General features: G+C 33.7%; 5 protein-coding genes across 10 annotated transcripts; 3 read left to right on the plus strand and 2 right to left on the minus strand.

Annotated features, from left to right (window-relative positions):
• The first annotated feature begins 228 nt into the window (after positions 1-228).
• LOC130741379 (protein RDM1-like) lies at positions 229-1,803 on the plus strand. The gene is made up of 3 exons (XM_057594258.1): positions 229-453; positions 590-723; positions 1,155-1,803. Exons 2-3 carry the CDS (start codon positions 606-608, stop codon positions 1,532-1,534), a joined length of 498 nt encoding a protein of 165 aa, XP_057450241.1. The 5' UTR covers positions 229-453; positions 590-605; the 3' UTR covers positions 1,535-1,803.
• A 24-nt stretch (positions 1,804-1,827) lies between these two features.
• LOC130737333 (pentatricopeptide repeat-containing protein At3g22690-like) lies at positions 1,828-3,058 on the minus strand. Its single transcript, XM_057589079.1, has 2 exons — positions 2,900-3,058; positions 1,828-2,763 (listed from the first exon to the last, which is right to left on the minus strand). The coding sequence occupies exons 1-2, from the start codon at positions 3,056-3,058 to the stop codon at positions 2,122-2,124; spliced, it is 801 nt and encodes a 266-aa protein (XP_057445062.1). The 3' UTR covers positions 1,828-2,121.
• LOC130735984 (protein SCO1 homolog 1, mitochondrial-like) lies at positions 2,943-6,343 on the plus strand. 2 transcript variants are annotated; one of them, XM_057587848.1, is made up of 8 exons: positions 2,943-3,092; positions 3,169-3,303; positions 3,392-3,586; positions 3,700-3,790; positions 4,148-4,360; positions 4,856-4,945; positions 5,081-5,213; positions 5,941-6,343. In XM_057587848.1, the coding sequence occupies exons 1-8, from the start codon at positions 3,057-3,059 to the stop codon at positions 6,047-6,049; spliced, it is 1,002 nt and encodes a 333-aa protein (XP_057443831.1). In that variant the 5' UTR covers positions 2,943-3,056; the 3' UTR covers positions 6,050-6,343. The 2 variants fall into 2 exon arrangements, with proteins under 2 accessions (XP_057443831.1, XP_057443832.1); XM_057587849.1 differs by having other exon boundaries at positions 3,169-3,276.
• Positions 6,344-6,904: 561 nt separating this feature from the next.
• Positions 6,905-11,138, minus strand: LOC130741380 (serine/threonine-protein kinase STY13-like). 5 transcript variants are annotated; one of them, XM_057594260.1, is made up of 9 exons: positions 10,955-11,138; positions 10,664-10,758; positions 10,462-10,476; positions 9,790-10,150; positions 8,721-8,842; positions 8,292-8,497; positions 8,031-8,205; positions 7,586-7,720; positions 6,905-7,372 (listed from the first exon to the last, which is right to left on the minus strand). In XM_057594260.1, exons 4-9 carry the CDS (start codon positions 10,103-10,105, stop codon positions 7,166-7,168), a joined length of 1,161 nt encoding a protein of 386 aa, XP_057450243.1. In that variant the 5' UTR covers positions 10,106-10,150; positions 10,462-10,476; positions 10,664-10,758; positions 10,955-11,138; the 3' UTR covers positions 6,905-7,165. The 5 variants fall into 5 exon arrangements, with proteins under 5 accessions (XP_057450243.1, XP_057450245.1, XP_057450244.1 ...); XM_057594262.1 differs by having other exon boundaries at positions 10,652-10,758; XM_057594261.1 differs by having other exon boundaries at positions 10,888-11,138.
• On the plus strand, positions 10,852-19,720 carry LOC130737334 (uncharacterized). The gene is made up of 5 exons (XM_057589080.1): positions 10,852-10,903; positions 15,461-16,063; positions 16,284-16,638; positions 17,702-18,243; positions 18,957-19,720. Exons 1-5 carry the CDS (start codon positions 10,852-10,854, stop codon positions 19,718-19,720), a joined length of 2,316 nt encoding a protein of 771 aa, XP_057445063.1.
• Positions 19,721-20,042: the final 322 nt, after the last annotated feature.

The raw sequence follows: 20,042 nt of genomic DNA on the forward strand, positions 1-20,042 counted from the left end.
AAAAATTTATTGAAATAAGGTGAAAATAGGTTATGAATAAGTACAAGCTATTATTTGCATATGATAGATAAGTTTAAAAATAACTTATAGATAAATAAACTATTTACTCAAACTATGTAAAATACTTGCATAATGTTTATACTAATAAAAATAAGTTATAAAATTAAATTAAATGTGAGGTCATTTTGGGGACCAAAAAGTTATTTAACCTAGAATTAATGAATTATACGTTTGACATTTGACATTTGACATTTGAGAGAGAGGGACAGAGAGAGAGATACACATGACTGTGGTGACGAAACGATGCATTTGAGAGTGCGCGGGGCGTGAGGGTTTGCAGTGTGCTTTGTGTGGGTGTGGGGGAACTTTGATGCCATTGCTGACAACTCGCTCGCTCTCTCGCTCTTAATTCTGCGCTTTCTCTCTCCCTCTCTTCTGCAATTAATTTGTTAGGTACGTTGTTGTTGCTTCACTTGCTTGCAATTGCAATTGCAATGCCCAGTTCAAGTTATAGGGTTTGTTTTTATTTAATTTCAATTTAATTTTGAATTATTCTGATGCATGTTTGTCTGTAAATGGTGTTGATCAGGAACAAGAAGAAGAAGATGAATAGATCATTCGAGTCTTATTCCTCAAACCCCTCAATTTTCCCCATTTTCAATGCTCCTCCAACTAATGGCATTCCTCTCCCAATTCCCTCCAACTCAGATATCATGTCTCATGGTATTTCCTTCCTTTTCCCTTTTTCATAACTCTGAATATTTGTATGACATCTTCATTATTACTGCCTGCTGCTTAATTTTGCTTCCTATTGTTTATGTTGCCTCAATCTCAATTTTCATGAGGATTTTTTGTTTTTTGTTTTTGTCTATTGTCTATGTTTGGATATGATTAAAGTTCTTGCACTCAACTTTGTCTTTTGGTTTCTAAGTAGATTGCATGTTGCTTTCTAGTTTATTTTGTCAATTTTGTGTGTTTGGATTTCTGTTAGCAATGGTTTAAAGTACTTTTAGATGAAATCCATGTCTTATAATGGATTGAAGAAAAAGCTATTTTAGATGAAAGCAACAGAAATACAAACACAAACCTTAGGTGCACACAATGCTTGCCGTTTTTATGAATTTGCTTATTTTAAAGTTCATGCTCATATGCAGATGTGCTCATCAAAAGGGCAGGAATGTATCAGGATTACATGAAGCAGATTCCAATCCCAAGCCATCGAGGCTCTGTCATCCCATTTACCTCATGGATGGGGTTAGGAAGATCCCTTAAGCAGTTATACGGGCAGCCTCTTCATTACCTCACAAATGTTCTCCTTAAGCAGTGGGACCAGCGGAGAATTGGCAGCGCGGATGAGCTTACGCCATTAGACGATATCATTCACCCGTGCAAAGCTGAAGCCATGGTCTGGCTGGCAGAGGAAGTCCACCGGAAAACCTCATCGCATTTCCAGATTGCTGATCTCTGGATGCTGGACCCGAAGTACAATGCTTTTCTTGATTCCATTTTTCCAAAATTAGAGAACTCATCATGAAGCCATTTAGTTTAGAGGCTCTGTATTCACAAAAAAAAGTAAAGTTCAACAAAAAAAAGTTCAGAGGCTTTGTACTTTCTGCAATGTGTATCAGTTGTATTTTCCTGTTGGTACAGTAAATAGAACCTGCTTCCTTGACCTTTTCTTCCTTAACTTTCTGTTCTTAGCCATTTTCCATTGTAATAAATGGTTGCATCTCAGTGTGTCTCCCAGGACAGACTAAATATCCTGGACTAAAGGTTTTATATGAGCCACCTCAAATTACAATATATTTGTTTTGAACTTTTGTCATCGCAAACCCTTGTTAATGCAGGTTTCAATAGCAATAGACAACAAAAATCCATACCTATTCAAAAATTTATAACAGCTATTGCTCCTTTGATTTCTGGTTTTTCTGTTTCTACTTTCCCGTGTAATTTGTGTATTGTTTGGTTTCTCTCCCTTTTGTTGTCCATGGTTTGTAAACCCCTTTGCCTTTTCAGTTTATGTCACATTCTTTAACATTAAAATAGAAGGCCATAAGTATATACTTTAGTTGCAAGGAGTGAAGTTGATTTGTAAACCAGAAGTTCTTATTTGTAACTTTATCACCAAAAATCTCTACAAGAACATGATCCTTCCTTGAAAAAATGATACCTGTTATTATCTCTCATAGTAATTTCCCTATGGTATAGTTTTGATACTAGCTTCGCAAATGAGTGACAATCAGAACACATTCTAAGATTTTTCACTACCCGTATAGGTATGCCTTGAGCAGTAATGATTAATCCATAAGCCATGGCTAGCTTCTCACTATGCCTGGCGAGCAAATGCTCCTTCTCGCGCTCATCCACATCGACCAAGACATTGGTTGTATCAGGAACAAACCCTGCCTGGTTCAGCCTGCAGTTTATTTCTTGTAGCATTAATTCAATTTGCGTGTTCTCTGCGTGTGATTCATCACCAAATGCGAACTCGTGAATCAATCCTTGAACCTCTATTGAACTTGATCCAGGCACTTTCTGAACCCCTTTCTCCTTCATTTGCAACCTTACTCTTGCTACATCAGTCCATTTTCCAGCTGATGCATACATATTATTAGATAACAGCATATGAATCCCCACTCTTTCAGGGGCCAATTGAGTTAACTTCTCGGCTGCATAATGAGCCAATTCAACATTCTTGTGTTTCCTACACGCAGCTAGAAAAGTTCCCAAAAAAATTGGAACTACATATGATCTAATAAAGAGCTAAACGAATATGAACCAATAAATAGCAAAATTTCAAATTCGTCCAAATCAGAAATGCAAATGTTGAATCATTTTGTAATTTTCTTAATATTTTTGTTTTGTTTTGGAGGCCCATAATATTGAAATAAAAGCGTACAGCAAAAAAGGCCCAAATTGATAGTTGTAGTGCACAGGCCCAGTGCGTGAAGAACAAACGAGAGGGAGAACAAGAAGAAGAGAGAAATAGGCTGCGCCGGCTCCGGTGATTGATTGATTGATTCCGGCGAGAAACTTCCGTCACACCATCAACCACCATGTGGAGGTGGACGTCACCGCAAATCTCTTATCTCGTGAGTCTCTCTCTCTCTTTCTCCATTGTTATTGTTGTTTAGATAAAAGATTCATGTGAGGCACTTTGTAATTCAGGTTGCTAGATTGAGTCAAGTGAAACTGAGTGATGGCCGTTGCTGTTACAGTCAATTGTTGCAGCATCCTTCTTCGTCCGTTTTGCAATCTTCACAGCCAATGCCAATGGTATTTAATAGTTCAATTCAATTCAAAGTGAGTGAGTTATCTTACATGCTTCGCGCCATTCATTCATTTGTTCCAATTTTCATAATGTGTGTGTCACTTTGTGTTGAATTTCTAGGTTGGGAATCAAGGTTTTGGTAATGGAGTTTTGTTGACGTGTCAGAGGTTTCTATCTAGTAAGGCTGCGCCCAGTACTACTAATCAAGAAAAACCTGCATCAGATAACTCTTCAAAGGATGATTCTGGTCAAGGAAAAGAGTCTGGAGGAGAACAGGGTCAGAAAACTGATGCTGGGAAAGCTGTTCGCGGATCGGTGTGTATCTCTAGTTATTATAGCAATGGAGTTCTACTGCCTTAGAGCATTTTTTTTTTTTAATTTAAATGGTTAGTTAGACTCATGAGCTGATTTTAGTTTGTCCCCTGCAGCCTGTTTCTTGGTTGAGCTTTGTTTTGCTGGTTTTAACTGGAGCTGGATTGGTATTTTACTTTGACAGAGAAAAGAAACGACATATTGAAGGTAGATAACTATGGTGAGTTGAGCATTTTGTGATTATGCATGTGGAGGTAACCTGAGAGTCATGTCATGGTTGTTTTGTTTGGATTCTAGGTCGAGCATGGTTTGCTTATATAATGATATGTTTATTTTGAAGGGATTCTAACATATTTGATTTTATTAAACCTTAGCTGGGTAAAATCTAGTTCAGGATGAAGTTAGGATGCAGGATATATCATGCCACATCTTTGTTTCCTAGGAGTTGTATGAAAACAAAACAGACCATTCATCAAATAGCTCCATTTGCTGTTGCATTTGATTCTGATTCTCAAGTATCATGGATATTTTCTTCATTTACTGATTAGAGTTTTATTGCTGTAGACATACATAGTGCTTCGGAGGCAGTGAAGCATGGACCTTCTGCGGGAAAAGCTGCAATTGGGGGTCCATTTCACCTTACCAACCATCACGGGAAGCGCGTTACTGAAAAGGACTTCTTGGGGAAGTGGACAGTGATGTATTTTGGATTTACTCACTGCCCAGATATCTGCCCTGATGAACTACAGAAGTTAGCAGATGCAGTTGATAAAATAAGTAAGCTTTTGTTGGTGATTTGCTGGTGTAGCAAACTGAGTTTTATACATTCCAGAGCAAGATATTCTCTATTTCTCATTATCGCAGTTGATGAACTCTTGTGATTAATATTTTATACACCATGTGATGTCTGAAATAGTGAACTCATGAGAGGTAAATGCCTGGGGTTGAGGTTTGAAGGAAATAATGATTAATATGAAGTTTCAAGTGCTTCCTTGGCAAATCGATTTAACCTATGGATGAGATTTTTTCCTTCCTCTAAGTACACGAGAGCTATGCCAACACCTATACATGTCGGGACATATATAGTTAGTGCGTCGCTTATTATGAGAGTGAGAAGAGTCAAGTTTGACCGTTCTGTCTTGCATTAGTTGTCAAGATATAAAGACAACTTGAAAAAGCATATTATAGTTTTTGTAATCTTAATGTTTGATCTTGTGATCTAGCTACATTGTACTAATGGTAATCAATCCATGTCTACTTGGTTCCGTGCAGAGGAGAAATCTGGAATTGAAATTGTACCAGTTTTTATCTCTGTTGATCCTGAGAGGGATACCGTTGAGCAAGTCGGTGAATACGTCAAAGGTGATTGCTTCGTCCTTCCTAAATTCCACTTGTATCTATTTCATTACTTTTTCTTTCTTTAGAGGAGGGAGGGATCTGTCGATAGGTAATGGTTACTGAATTCTAAGGTCATTGTATTATTTTGTATTTTTTCAGAATTTCATCCAAAGTTAATTGGATTAACTGGTAGCTCAGATGAGATAAAGAGCGTAGCTCGTGCATATCGTGTTTATTACATGAAGACAGCAGAGGAAGACTCAGATTATCTTGTTGATCACTCCATAGTTATGTATGTAATTTTGTTTCTACTTCATATATACTATATTTCGCTTGGATTTGGTTCCTTTAAAGTAAATTTATCACTTTAGAGAGTGATGTGAGGAATAATCAACAGTTTAGACTGTATATGTGTATGTATGCACATGAATAACAAACAATAAAGTTCTTTAAATCTCAATCATTGATTTTTCAATTAATGGCAATAGCTCTTCACTTTTCTCTCGAATAAATAAGTTCCTTACTTTAGAAGAGCTAAATCCATTCTGTTTCACATCACCAATTGCTCTAGGTGCTGTATATTAACAGTGTATGAATTTGGAATCTTGATCATTGAAAATGAAATTTGTTATTGATCTAATCTTTGAAACTTTTCCATGGTTAGGAGAGTAATGAATCTAATGATTATGGAAGTAACATCTGTAATACTAATACCCATCATGACAAACTCTTAAATCTTCGCAACTTTGGTCAAACTGTATTGCTAGCAGAGTTGAACAGTTCTTGTAAATTTCAATTTAAATTTAAGCTATCAGTGTTAATCATAGCCATATTATTTCATTTTCCTGATTACCCATATATACATTGATTCCCTTTCCAGTTATGCTTATGCATTTTCCTTGTTATCAGTGCATATGTAATTTATGTACAGTTGCATCTGCTGGATTATATAGCTTGCACGTAGGATGATTCTTGTAGAATAATGAACTCTATTCTGATAATGTGTTCATTCTTTCCAGGTACTTGATGGGGCCTGACATGAATTTTGTTAAGTTTTTCGGCAAGAACAATGATGCTGACTCACTTGCTGATGGAATAATTAAAGAGATAAAGCAGTATAAGAAGTAATTTTAGCCCCTTTTCTTCTTTGTGTGAAAGAAACTGTCATTGATTTTTGGCATTATGATAGAAAACTAGAGTAAGTCTAGATATACGTCTGAAGGCTCGTTCCTTTTCAGGTGATTTTGGAGTTTTTTAACAGTTTTAAGAGGGTAACCTAATGATGTCATTGATTCAATTGTTCAGATTGTACTTGAACAAATTTTGTGGGGGAAGGGTTCAGCACCTTAATGAAAATGTGTTGTGCCGGTGTCACTGTAATATAAACCGTTAAATATTTTAGTGATGGGTTCAGATTTTGAAGTGTGGTTGCCTCAGTTAGAACTGAAATAAGGAAAATTTTACAATCTTCTTCTTTCTCATATCTCTTTTTCAAAACACCAGCATTTGAATGATAGGTACTGGTAGCACAATTTCATGAACTAAATACATACAAAAGACTGAAAAGAGTACTTACTAGTACTTAGTAAGTACTCTTTTGATTTGTGAACAACAACATATAGTTAATGACTTATAGCATGTTTGAAAAATCAATAATCTCACACTTTATGACAATCAATGCTTACTTTGAGTCGCAGCTCCTTGTAGCTTCTAAGCAATACAATAGATATTGGCTTTACTAGAAGCAAAACCAAAGATGCACGTAGTCTACATATGACTTAATGTTAATGAAGTGCATATAGAAAAATAAAAACTAACTTCACGCCATCAATATGTTCTGTTTTCATCAGTTTTATGTATGATTGAATAACTAATAGCTTTTCTCAATCAGATTTCACCTAGTTCCTAGTAAAAACAAAACTTTGTCAAATGTAGTTCCTCACTAAAACATGGGCATGTAGAGAAAGAGTAAACTCGAGAAAATTCTAAAGAAGGGAAATATCAATTAATGGTCATAACCTTTGTCCATACACAAAGGAAAAACCAGCTTTCAGTACTAAATACATTATCTAAGAAGCAATATACTGCTCCTCCAACCATTTTTTTCAATTATAAAAACAATTCCCTTCCTTTCGGATGTTACTGTTGACCTATCAACCGGCAAAACAATAAAATACCAATTGCCAGTTGCTGCGCTTCACCTCAACTCATGATCACACAACATAATGATGAAGGATTCAAGGATTAGGGACCCCTGCTTGGGGTAAAACAAAAGCAACCTGTAGCCTGATCTTCTGGTATCATTCCACCACCTTTGCTCGTATCAAGTGCTTCCAGCATTCTCACCACCTCATCCATTTCTGGACGCTTATTTGGATTCCCATCCCAACATTTCCGCATGATACTTGATAAGGCACTTGGACAACACCTAGGAATTTCTGGTCGCAAATTCTGCGCATAAATAAAAACAATATGAAATCCATGTATGTATCATTGGCAACATAGGTGAATGTATGGAAATTCTTCTAAAATTAGTTCTAAAGTCATATTCAATTTAGGGATAAGTTTCTGTGCAAGTTTCAGAATTGATTCTAAAGAAAGAGAAGTTGATTCAAACATGCGATAGAATGTTCTACAATTAAAAAGTTCATCATATGATCGGACCTGATGTACAACAGCAGAAGACACATCTGCAAAGCTTAGATATGGATACGGCATATCACAGCAATAAATTTCCCACAAGCAAATGCCAAAGCTATAGACATCACATCTTCTGTTGTAAGGCTTACCATCCAAAACCTACACATAGTGAAATGCCAAAGATTAAAGATAACAAGTATAAGTGTCTGTTGTGAGATTTCGGAATGCATTTCAAGTAACTTGTTTACCATCGAGAACCTACACTTGGTGAAATGCCAAAATTAAAGCTAACAAGTAACAACCAAAAATGCCCGAAACAATCACACATGAGTAATTGCATACAAATAGTATTAGAAACATAATCATATGAGTAAGTTGCAACTTGCATATACGCTTGAAATTATGAAAGAAAGGAAACGTTGAAACTGCTAGCCACATATGATATTATTTTTCAAAGCAGCATCAATACCTCAGGTGCCATATATCCAAGGGTTCCAGTTTCACCAGTCATGTCACTAGGATTCATAGCCTCAACACGAGCAACTCCAAAATCAGCTATCTTTAGATTCCGGTTACCATCTAGCAACATATTTTCTGATTTAACATCTCTATGCACAATCTTCTGCGAATGTAGATAGCTAAGACTGCATATTAGGGAAAACACATATTTCATATCAGTAAAAGATTTGCAGTTTCTAATTGTACGATAAAAAAAAAGTCAGCAACCTACCCTCTGGAGAGCTCCAAAGCCAGCTGAACGACAACCTTATAAGCAAGTTTCTTCCGCCTATTTTTTATTAAGAACTGTTTGAGTGTCCCACCGGGAAGATACTCAACAATAACACAACATGCCCTAGAAGGAAGATCTTGAGCATCATTTGAAGGGTTTTTCGAGGGAATCTTAAGATTGGAAGTGCCCATTGAAGCTCCAAGAAACTATTGCAAAAATGAATTCAAAACAATTACTAATCTGAACTTCTTGTACAACACCATGAAAGTAATTCATATCCCTCTTAAACAGATAACAAAGAGCATAAAACTAAGCATGGAAAAGATAACAACGCAAAGTTAAAAATATCACTTCTTTCATCAATTATATTAAGTACCAAGTAGCAGTTATTGATTTAAATAATTGAGATTGAAGCTTATGAGTCTTTACTTTTGTGACATTCGGATGGTCGAGTTTTTGCCAGACAGCAACCTCCTGCCTAAAAGATGCCCGTAGAGCAGCGGTTTCAGCAGCAGTGGCAACACCATCCTCACCCCAGTCCAACACTTTCACTATAAAATTCAAATGACAATATAAATAGTCATGCCAACTATCTCTTCATTCTACCCCACTCTTACCAACCCAAAAGCATAATGAAGTTAAGATGTTACATTCTCCATACCATTGATTTTCTTTTTCTCATAAATTTATTTTATGAATCATAAAAAACAGTTTGACATAAAGAACATAATATCAAGGGCAGGTATTTTCGTTTGATACTCAGGAGAAATCCACTTATTTTGGAAATTCTATAAGCTTTAGCTTTATTAGAAACAAATTTGGCAAAAGATACCTTATTTTCTCTGAGATGTAATTTCTTGTTCAGTAAGAGAATTATCAAAACAGTTTAAACTCAAAACATGAAAGAGGGGCATCAGTCACAAACCATTAGTTATTTCCCAAACTACATTGAGCTCTTATTCTCTAACTCACAACACAGGATCATCGAACTCAGTACAACATTTAAATTTAAATAATTATAATATAGCAGTCCATACAATTAATTATGGTTCATGGTTTTAAATTGCTGGTCAGTAATCACAGTTGCAGCCACAATGTCAATTTTAGTTACCGCATCACGATTGCAATTGCGGATGGATCAACCACATTTATCTTTAACTTCCCGCAATTTCAACAATCGTAAAGCAAACTCAACCGCAACTTAAAACCATGAATCTATTGAGGGGAAAAAAGCTCCATACTTAAAGCCTAGGTTTTAAATTGTGAATTGCTATCCGCAACCACAATTGCAGCCACATTTGTTCTCAATCCCCGACAAAAACGCAACCATAATTTAAAACCTCTAGTTGAAAGAATGTGTGGAACATTTTGGTATTTTACAGATGTTGAACACATTCTAATTTCTTTTCACTCACTTTTTCAGCAACAAGGACAAGCCTAACAAATAAGAAAAAAAAACGGGTGCGGGCACTCACACATATATATGAATTGAAAATACCTGCAACATCTTGGTTATCATATGTGCCCCTGTAGACAGTACCATAAGCCCCATGAGCAACAACATAGCGTAGATCCAATTTGGCCAAATCAATCTCCCACTCTTCTTTAGGCCTTTTGGTATCAACACTTCTTGACCAAACCCTGCTCAGGTGCTTTTCCAGCTGGGTATCCAAACTCTTGAGATCAATCCTATCAGCTCTGAAAATCATATCTTTGCTGCTTAGGGTTCCAGCACCTCCCATCTTCCTCGGAGTTCCTTCTCCTTCCAATTCCTTCTTTGGTGTCCTAACATCACCCTCACCTTCCAAATCCATCTTGAACACTCACAACTTCAAATTCACAAATGAAACTTGAACAACCTGAATCATGACAAAATAGATTTCTATAAATACAAAAATTTCAGCAATTATTTATAAAAAAAAAAGGTGAAACATATGCATATATAAGAGCAAACAGAGCACCTAAAAACCAATAAGTCCATAGAAAATTGAATTTCCCTGATTCAAGGCCATAATTTTTTTCTCACCAACCATTTATACCAGAATAAGAAAAAGTAAAGGTATCAGAGAATGATCCAATTGAACTATTCAATGAACATGACCGATAAACCAGAAAAATCAATTTTTCCAAAATGAACAAAAAAAAAAAAAGTATATGCCAAAGCACAAACCTCGAAAGCAGGAACCTTGAGACGGCAAGCAGAAGCATCAAGCAAGAGAGGAAAATCCACAGAAACAAAACAGATTAAGAATCACGCTAAATAAGAGAGAGGAAGACGAAAAAATTGACTTTTTTTCTTTCCTTCTTTCAATTCCAATGACCCAAAAGCATAAAAAAAGTCGGTGGTGGAGGATGAATACCTAAAGCATTACCTAGCTTTTGATAACAAGAGACAAAATGAGCATTGCAGAGGTTATCATCATCATCACCAGGTTCAATGTTCAGTCAATACACCCACCTTTTTTCCCTAAAAAAAAATAGAGGCAAAAATATTGAAAAGATGAGAGGTCACGGTGACCCTTAAAATGTGGAGATGAGAGGAAGACTAATTCAAACAACCATGGAAACAAAAATGCATGAAGCAAAACAACCTTACCTTGTTTTCGGTTCAGGTATGAACAATGGAATGATACTATATTATTATATATATACTAAGATGTTACCGTTTTGTTTGTTGACGACAAGTGTTTTTCCCCTCTTCCCTAGGAATGAATGTGAATTGATTTTGATTCTAGTTGTGGCGTTTTTCATGAATTTCGTGGCAAGGGGGGTTGTACTTGTGTCTGTACCAAAACGAGAACACACTAAACAAGGACAAGACTACAGCACATTTGTTTCTCTAGATGAATAATTGTCGGTCACTAATAATTTCTGTCGTTTCGCTTATTTTAGACTCAATTTAATTGCACTATGTACATATAGAAAGAAAATCAACCACACAAAACTTAAACTGTCAAGGATAGAAGAATCCTTCATACCTTTCACATCACTCCTTTTTTACAAAAATTCTCTATACTGTTTTTTTTTTGTTAAGATTTCTCTATATTTCTATGATGTAGAATATTGTGAAATGAATTTAATTTAGTCAATTTACACAAATATTCGATCATATATATATTGTCATATTTTCTTCACATGACTCTTGTTAAAAAACATAACATGAGTGAACCATTTTTCTAAAAAAAAAAACATAATAGAAATTTATACAATTTTTAATGTATTCTTTTATTTATTTATTATTTAAGAATCTTAAAATTAAAATATAATAGTAATTTAACAATTAACTATAAGAGAATATTTTTCATCAAAACATAATTTCTTGCATTAACTAGATACCTTTTATGTTCTTTTGACCAATTTAATGATATTTGACGGCTCATTTAATTAATTTGAAAATTTGATTTTTGAATTTTTGATCATCAATGTATCATCTCAAGGCTTAAAGATAGTACTACTATTTGTAGTTAGGAGTTACTTACAACAAAAAAATCGTTCTCCATATTATCACCCAAAGATTAAATCATTGACTTAATTTTTTGATACATCAGATTGCACTTGTCAGAAATCGATTCATTGACCTCCTCTACCAACTTATATGTCCCTCAACTCCTACCACTTAAACTGTCATATGAGGACAAATTATTGACTTAATAAGTCTAAAGTAAGTTGTTGGTATTTAAAAAATTAGTTTGTGTTATTATGAATATATATATATATAGGGGATGTATCTTATGAGAAAGGTGATCTTACGTGAGAAAATGAGAATAAATCACGACCTTAGATCTAATTATGAATGGTCTAGATCACATGACCATTAATTTGATTTAATCTGAGTCATTCATGATTAAATCTAACGGTCGTGATTTATTCTTATTTTCTCACGTAAGATTAAATTTCTCATAAGATACATCATATATATATATATAATTAGCTTTCCAAAATATAATGGTCAATAGGAAATGTAAAGAATACAAAAAAATTAAGATTTAATCAAAATTTTGGTTTCTATTGTTTTACAAATATGTTATTTGGTCCTTGTAGATTTAATTGCTCCGATTAAGTCCTCTATCTTTAAAATTGGATAAATTTTGTCTTGATATTAACTTATCATCTAATAATTAATGAGAAATGTTAACGTGAATATTATTTTTTTACCTGAATGGCATGATAAGGTGAGTTATGTCACTTTACAGATAAAAATTGTGTCCCCGAATGATAGCTCAGTGGTAAAAGTTAGAGACATAAGGGTTAGGTGAGATGAAGGGTGAAAGGTCCCGGGTTCGAACCCGGATGAGGGACTAATTTACTAACATTTGCCTATAAAAAAAAGCACATAAACTTTGTAATATGTGTCAATTTCTTTCGTTATTATTGAACGACAAATTAGCATTTATGCCAAATTTGTTTAATTTTGAATGTAAAGGAGCTAATTAATTCAAGAAATTGAAACTACTGAGACTAAACCACACGCTCTTAAAAAAAACGGTTCCCGAATTATAGCTCAAGTGATAAGAGTTAGAGAGATAAGGGATGGGTGAAAGGTGAAGGGTTCGAACCCTGAGGATGACTAATTTACTAACATTACTAACAACTAAATTTACCTATAAAAAAAACACGCTCTTAAAACTATAGGGACCAAAGTGTAATTAAACAAAAAATTAACCGTCTATAACCCACTTTTGGCAAAAACAAAGAAAGATCTAGGGAAAAAATGGATACATAAAATATACTGCTGATGCAAGGGAGAAGAGCAGAATACGCTTCTACTATTATTATGTTAGCAACTTATTGTATATAAGAACTTATTTATTCAAGCAATTTGTTTTTGTAATAGATTTGGAAGTCCGGTAGCATTATTTCATGATAAATAAAATCTTAATAATATATAAAGCCCATCCACCAAAGTGTGCCACATTGCTACATAATTTCCACATGTTTGCATTCTATTGGTTGTTGTCATTGAATTTCCAAATGTCTAATTTTGATTGGTCTATATTGTTCACTCAATAAATTAGGAAATGAAAATATTATGAGAAATGGTTAATCATCCAAATCAATCCTCCAAAACAATCTTCCGAAATCTTTGTTTGACATGTGACCACTATTGATTTTGTAAGTTGTTAATTAATTGTGACGGCTTTTAGTTTTTGAAGTTTTTCCAATCTACCATTTTAAGTTTTACAACCCAGTACCTTTATTTTCACGGTAGTTTATATTTCTTTATTAAGTTTTATGATTAAAATAAATTATTAACATAAATAGAATAAAAAACATTAATTTTTGTGAAATTATTTCTAACGTTATACTAGCATTACTTATTTATAGACATTATTTGAAATTATTTAATTGATTTTTCCACATGAATAACTATACTTTTATTTTAATTAAACTTAAAATGTAAGGTAATCATTGGTAGTATAATTGAGTTTTAGTGTTCAAACAAAATCTAGCACAACTGATAGATAGTTGAACTACTTAAGTATTTAGTTCAGAATTTGATCCATAAACGATGCGTATGAAAAATAATTTATTGAATGAGCTCCATTCATTTAACGTAATCTCAGAACCTTAGAGATGCCTTGAGAAATAAATTGAGTGTTAGTGTGAAATATTCTTACACTATAAAAGTTAAACTATTTAATCAATTATTCATTAAAAAAACCAGTATTCAAATATTTTCAGTATTTTTACGTTATAATTACTTAAATTACTAAAAAGAAATAGCACTGAGAAAGAAAGAAAGTGACATTTGATTTTTTTTAACTTAAACATTCAAGGCATATATTTGGTAAAAGAAAAAAAGTCAAAAGCAAATTAGTTGATATTAGTTTGTATCTTGAACCAAGAATTCTACAAGGCTCATTAATGCTTTTTCGGAGATAATTCGGCTCATTGTTTCGGAGGATATAACAATCCTCAAATATTAAATTATGGAGATGACGCCTAATAATGTGTTGGGCTTTAGCATTAGCACATAATATACTAAACAATATACTTCCGTATTATAGTTAACATACATTTTGAAAACATAGTTAGTTTTTTTTAAATATATTGGGGGAAATACCATATTAATTTTCTTTTAAGATTCAAATTTAAGTCAAATAAGTTATTGTTTCAAATCAGCATCAATATACTTTTCCCCTGTAACAAAAAAAAATCAGCATCAATATTTTTGAATTTTGAATTTTTCAACAATATTCAAAACAAATAAGAATTTCCTATTTTAGATATCCAAAATTAATTAATAGACTTAATTAAAATTTTCAAATTCAAATTCAGAATTCAATATTTACTTTGAATTTTAATATTTTCAAATCAAATCTTAATCTTTTTTTTTTGACAAATCAAATCTTAATCTTAATAATATATAAAGCACATCCACCAAAGTGGGTCATATAGTCACTTAAATGACACATGTTTTTATTCTATTGGTTGTCACTCATGAATTTCTAAATGTCTTATTATGATTGGTCCAAATTGATGAATTCTCATTGGTCTAAAATGATGACTCAATAAATCAATAAAGTCAACATTTAATTCATTTAATTAATACATTTTGAAATTTAAAATGTGAATCATTATTAAATAGGAATTTGACAATCTTTAATGGCACATGTGGAACAAAACGAAATCACATCTTTAACTTTATACCAAGTTTTTTTAAATGAAAAAATCATAAATTTTTTAATAGTGGATTTTTAGAAACAAAGTGAAATCAGAGATATATTCTTTTAAAAAAATATAATTTAATAATTGGAAAAATTGACAAAATATAAAAATCCCTTTTCCAAAATTTAAAATTGAGGTTTTAAAAAAAAAACGTAATCATTATGCAAATATTGCAAGATATATGTGATTTTCTTTTATTTTGTTGTTGTAATTAACCATTACAAATTAAAAAAAGTCAAAAGAAAACATCATTAAGCAATACTTTTATGGATAGTATTAATTTTTATCACGTAAATGGTACCATAAGATATATATTTTTATCTTAATCTTAATCTTAATAATATATAAAGCACATCCACCAAAGTGGGCCATAATGCTTTCTAATTTCCACATGTCATGTTTTTATTAATTTAGACTGCGAACGAGATGTTGTTGTAAAGGACACTACAGGCACATTCACAAGGTTGCACGAGAATCATGTTTCTTACATCCCCTTGCAGTATCTTTGTTATTTTCACATGAAGAAGATGGCTATCAAGAAGACATCCCATACAGGGAACCTGTCGTGGAGGATCAATATAACAAAAGGGACTCAGTTACTCTTAAAGACTTTGTTGCTTTTTGTATTCAGGATAGACGCATTGAATACGACAATGTAATTCGTGCTGGACGACTATTTCAACAATTTATCGTTGATGCATATACCATGATAGAATCTCAACGGTTAAATTGGGTGAGATTTAATCAAAATAAGATTAGAGTTGAGGTTTATTCTGGATTACATAACACAGTAGATAGGGGCGACACCGAAGCTACAACAACTGGAAAGCGCATCATATTGCCAGCTTCATACATGGGAAGCACACGATACATGTTCAATAATTGTCAAGACGCTATGACAATTTGCATGAGATTTGGATATCCAGATTTGTTCATAACTATGACATGCAACGCCAATTGGCCAGAAATCAAGTCGTTTGTTGAGTCAAGGCGATCCCGCCCAGATGAGCGTCCAGATATTTTAGTTCACATTTTTAAGATGAAGGTGAACCAGCTGATGAAAGATTTCAAAAATGGTCATTTATTTGGAAAAGTGGATGCAGGTGCGTAATACATTCTCCATGCATTACTATGCCTCACTTATGTTGTGAAATTTATTGCTCAGTTATCATGTTTCACGTCTCTAATCAATTAAAACTTTTGAATTATTCTACTTTTTTGTTTTCTTTTTAGAAGGGGAATATGTTTGTAATTTAGAATAAGCTAAAGATGAAGTCAAGCTGTTACAGAAACTTTTTTAATCATTAATATGTTTGTTTTTAGGTATTTATACAGTTGAATTTCAGAAAAGAGGACTTCCTCACGCGCACATACTGATTTGGTTGCAAGGAGAAAATAAGTTGAAGACTGGGGACGACATTGACAAAGTCATCTCTGCCGAGCTTCCTGATCGAGTGTTATATCCCAAATTGCACGTTGTAGTTTCTAACTTCATGATACATGGACCGTGTGGTAGTGCAAACAAAAAATCACTATGCATGGAGAAGGGTATGTGCACTAAATTCTTTCCAAAAAAATTTCAAAACACCACAACGATTGACGAAGAAGGCTATCCGCAGTATAGAAGAAGGCAAACAAGGATTGTAATCAAGAAAAAAGACATTGAAATTGATAACATGTATGTACTTTTTTACAAATGTAATATGCATTCTGAGTAAACTAAATTGATACCAATTTGAAACAACATAACTTCGTGAAAAAATGAAGGATACCTCAGATATGTTACAATTGTAATCTATATTCGCCATAACCTACATTGCAGGTAGAGCTGTCAATATGGGTTCCAACCCGCGAGTCAGCTCGACGGGTTGGCTAAATGAGCCGGGTTGGGTTGGTTAAATTCCAGCTCGAAAAGAACTTGGGTTAGTGCAACCCGACTCGTTTAACCCGCGGGTTAAACGAACCAACCCGCGGGTCAAGCGAGCCAACCCGTCGGGTTAGAGTTAATTTTTATTAAAAAAATTATTTTATTTCTCTTTAATTCCAGGTTAGTTTTATGGATTAATTTTAGATAGAAAAATGGAAATTTTCATTTATTTTAATTTGAGTCAATTTTTTATGTTTTATTTATTGTTATTATATTATTTATCTCATTTTAAATGTGACAGTAAAATAATTGTGTTCTTAAATCCTATAAACTAAATTCTTTTTCTATATTTCAAATGTTAGATAAAAATAATTGCGTTGATAAACCTCTTTTTTATGAGTTGATACCAATTTCTACAAGTATTTTTTTGAAATTATTTTTTTATAACATTTTAAACATTTTCTAATCCAATTTCTCAAATTTTTATATTTATTTCACTCAACCCGCGAGCCAGCCCGCCAACCCGCGAGCTTGTAGCGAGTCGGGTTGGGTTCATATTTTCCTGGCTCATTTAGACCCCGGGTTGACACAACCCAACCCGTTTTCAACCCAACCTAACGAGCCGACCCATATGGGTCGGGCTGGCCCGTATTGACAGCTCTAATTGCAGGTATGTTGTGCCTTAAACAAGGATTGTAATCAAGAAAAAAGACATTGAAATTGATAACAGGTATGTACTTTTTTACAAATGTAATATGCATTTTGAGTAAACTAAATTGATACCAATTTGAAACAACATAACTTCGTGAAAAAATGAAGGATACCTCAGATATGTTACAATTGTAATCTATATTCGCCATAACCTACATTGCAGGTATGTTGTGCCTTACAATCCCACGCTCCTTATGAGGTATCAAGCTCACATAGATGTCGAGTATTGTAACAAGTCCAATGCTATAAAATATTTGTTCAAATATATCAACAAAGGCGCAGACCGAGCAATGCTTGAAATTTCACATAAGGACAACGATGATCAAGCGAAAGAGCCAGTGGATGAGGTAAAGCAATATTATGATTGTCATTATCTTTCTCCGTGTGAGGCAGCTTGGAGAATATTTGGCTTTATCATACACAAACGATGGCCGTCTGTGCAAAAACTAAATTTTCATCTTCCAAATGAATATTTGGTATACTATAATGATGACGAAGACGTTGGAGATGTTCTAGAAAAGAGTGGTACAAAATCCACAAAGTTTATGACTTGGTTTGCAGCTAATGAAAAATATCGAGAAGGGCAGGATCTAACATATGCTGAATTTCCCAGTAGATTTGTTTATCATAAAAAATATAGAATCTGGAAACCAAGAAAGAGGGGTTTTAAAATTGGCAGACTACAGTATATCCCTCCAGGCATCGGTGAGTTATATTACATGAGAATCCTACTAACTATGTAAAAGGGTTGTACATCATATAGAAGTATCAGAACAGTGAAGGGAATAACATATGATACTTTTAAGGAAGCATGCGATCAATTGGGATTGCTAACAGATGACAAACAATATATTGATGCAATTAAAGAAGTCTCTGATTTAGCTTCCGGAGAACAAATGAGAAAACTCTTTGTAAGAATGTTGATGATGAATTCAATCTCAAAACCTATTGATGTTTGGGAAGCATGCTGGCTACTCTTATCATAAGGCATTCTACACCATAGAAGAAAAGAATTGCATAATCCAGGTCCGGAATTTTACAAGTGATATTATTAAGATTTGAAATGCTGTTATAATAATTTAATTATTGCTTGAATTTAATTTAATTGAAATTCAATACTTTAAAAAGAGTTTAATTTTTATGCACCGACGGTGTAAAGTTTTTTTACACCGTCAACCAATCAGATTTCAAGGATGTGAGAAAATCTCTCTTTTTATTTAATTTCATTAATTGACGTGACACATCCTTGAAATCTGATTGGTTGACGGTATAAAAAAACTTTACACCGTCGGTGCATCATCTGTTTTCTCCTTTAAAAAATCACATTGCGCAATATAATTAATGAATTATCTGTGAACAACATAAGTTATATTCGATACAGTTAAAAATAATTTGTTAATCACTATTCTCGACTGTAGGCCTACGAATCGCATATGCTGATTTGAAAATTTTATGTATCATTGAAATTGAGAAGTTGCTCCAAAGAAATGGTAGGTCATTAAATGATTACCCATGTTTGCCAACTCCAGAATATGATGAAGTTCTGCAATTTGACAATAGATTTATTGTTGATGAACAAAACTATGACAAAGATGCATTAAAGGTACAATATATAGAGTTGCTTAGTATGCTTACACCTGAACAAAAGTCTGTATATGAGAGGGTTGTCACATCTGCGTTGTCAAACTCAGGAGGCTTCTACTTTTTATATGGATATGGTGGAACTGAAAAGACTTTTGTGTGGAACACTTTATCGGCGTCACTTAGATCCAAAGGACTAATTGTTCTTACCGTTACTTTTAGTGGCATAGCATCATTACTCTTACCTGGGGGCAGAACAGCTCATTCTAAATTCTGCATTCCATTAGATGCTACAAAGACCTCGACATGTAATATAAAGCAAGGAAGTCTACGAGCAAAGCTTCTACTTGAAACAAGTCTTATTATATGGGATGAAGCTCCAATGTTGAAAAAATATTGTTTCGAAGCTTTAGATGTTACACTTCGAGATTTAATGAGGTCGAAAAATGAAGATAACGCTCATAAGCCTTTTAGAGGAAAAGTAATAATACTTGGAAGTGATTTTAGACAAATACTACCTGTAATAACTAGAAGAAGCAGACAGGAAATCGTCGAATCTACTGTAAACTCTTCCTATTGTGGAAACACTGCAAAGTTATGAAATTGACTAAGAACATGCGCTTAACCGCACCTGAGACGACTGATGAAGCAAAAGAAATCAAAGACTTTGCAGATTGGATTCTTAAAATTGGAAATGGCGACCATCCAGATTCCGGAGCAGGAGAGTACGATGTCCAAATCCCGCTAGATCTGCTTATCCCAATTAGTCCTGACCCATTAATGGAATTGATTAGATATACATATTCTGACCTTGCGCACAAAATGAAAGACCCTCAATTCTTTCAAGATAGGGCAATATTGACACCTACACTAGAGGCCATTGAAATGACAAACACTTACATGCTTGGGATGATAGCTGCACC

This window comes from Lotus japonicus, chromosome 2 (genome assembly GCF_012489685.1).
Source record: "Lotus japonicus ecotype B-129 chromosome 2, LjGifu_v1.2".
In the NCBI taxonomy this organism is placed as follows: Eukaryota; Viridiplantae; Streptophyta; class Magnoliopsida; order Fabales; family Fabaceae; genus Lotus; species Lotus japonicus.

Bases quoted from the DNA above. Each gene is read 5' to 3' on its own strand.
- LOC130741379 (XM_057594258.1), top strand. From the start codon at position 606: ATGAATAGATCATTCGAGTCTTATTCCTCAAACCCCTCAATTTTCCCC. The intron at 724-1,154 runs GTATTTCCTTCC...GCTCATATGCAG, and splicing joins CTCAGATATCATGTCTCATG to ATGTGCTCATCAAAAGGGCA.
- LOC130735984 (XM_057587848.1), top strand. From the start codon at position 3,057: ATGTGGAGGTGGACGTCACCGCAAATCTCTTATCTC. The intron at 4,361-4,855 runs GTAAGCTTTTGT...GGTTCCGTGCAG, and splicing joins AGATGCAGTTGATAAAATAA to AGGAGAAATCTGGAATTGAA. The intron at 5,214-5,940 runs GTATGTAATTTT...CATTCTTTCCAG, and splicing joins GTTGATCACTCCATAGTTAT to GTACTTGATGGGGCCTGACA.
- LOC130737333 (XM_057589079.1), bottom strand. From the start codon at position 3,058: ATGGTGGTTGATGGTGTGACGGAAGTTTCTCGCCGGAATCAATCAATC. The intron at 2,764-2,899 runs GTACGCTTTTAT...ATATTCGTTTAG, and splicing joins CAATTTGGGCCTTTTTTGCT to CTCTTTATTAGATCATATGT.
- LOC130741380 (XM_057594260.1), bottom strand. From the start codon at position 10,105: ATGGATTTGGAAGGTGAGGGTGATGTTAGGACACCAAAGAAGGAATTG. The intron at 8,843-9,789 runs GTATTTTCAATT...TGAATTTTATAG, and splicing joins TGATAACCAAGATGTTGCAG to TGAAAGTGTTGGACTGGGGT. The intron at 7,721-8,030 runs GTATTGATGCTG...CACTATGTGTAG, and splicing joins TTGGATATATGGCACCTGAG to GTTTTGGATGGTAAGCCTTA.
- LOC130737334 (XM_057589080.1), top strand. From the start codon at position 10,852: ATGGAAACAAAAATGCATGAAGCAAAACAACCTTACCTTGTTTTCGGT. The intron at 16,639-17,701 runs GTATGTACTTTT...CCTACATTGCAG, and splicing joins GACATTGAAATTGATAACAT to GTATGTTGTGCCTTACAATC. The intron at 18,244-18,956 runs GTGAGTTATATT...TCTCGACTGTAG, and splicing joins GTATATCCCTCCAGGCATCG to GCCTACGAATCGCATATGCT.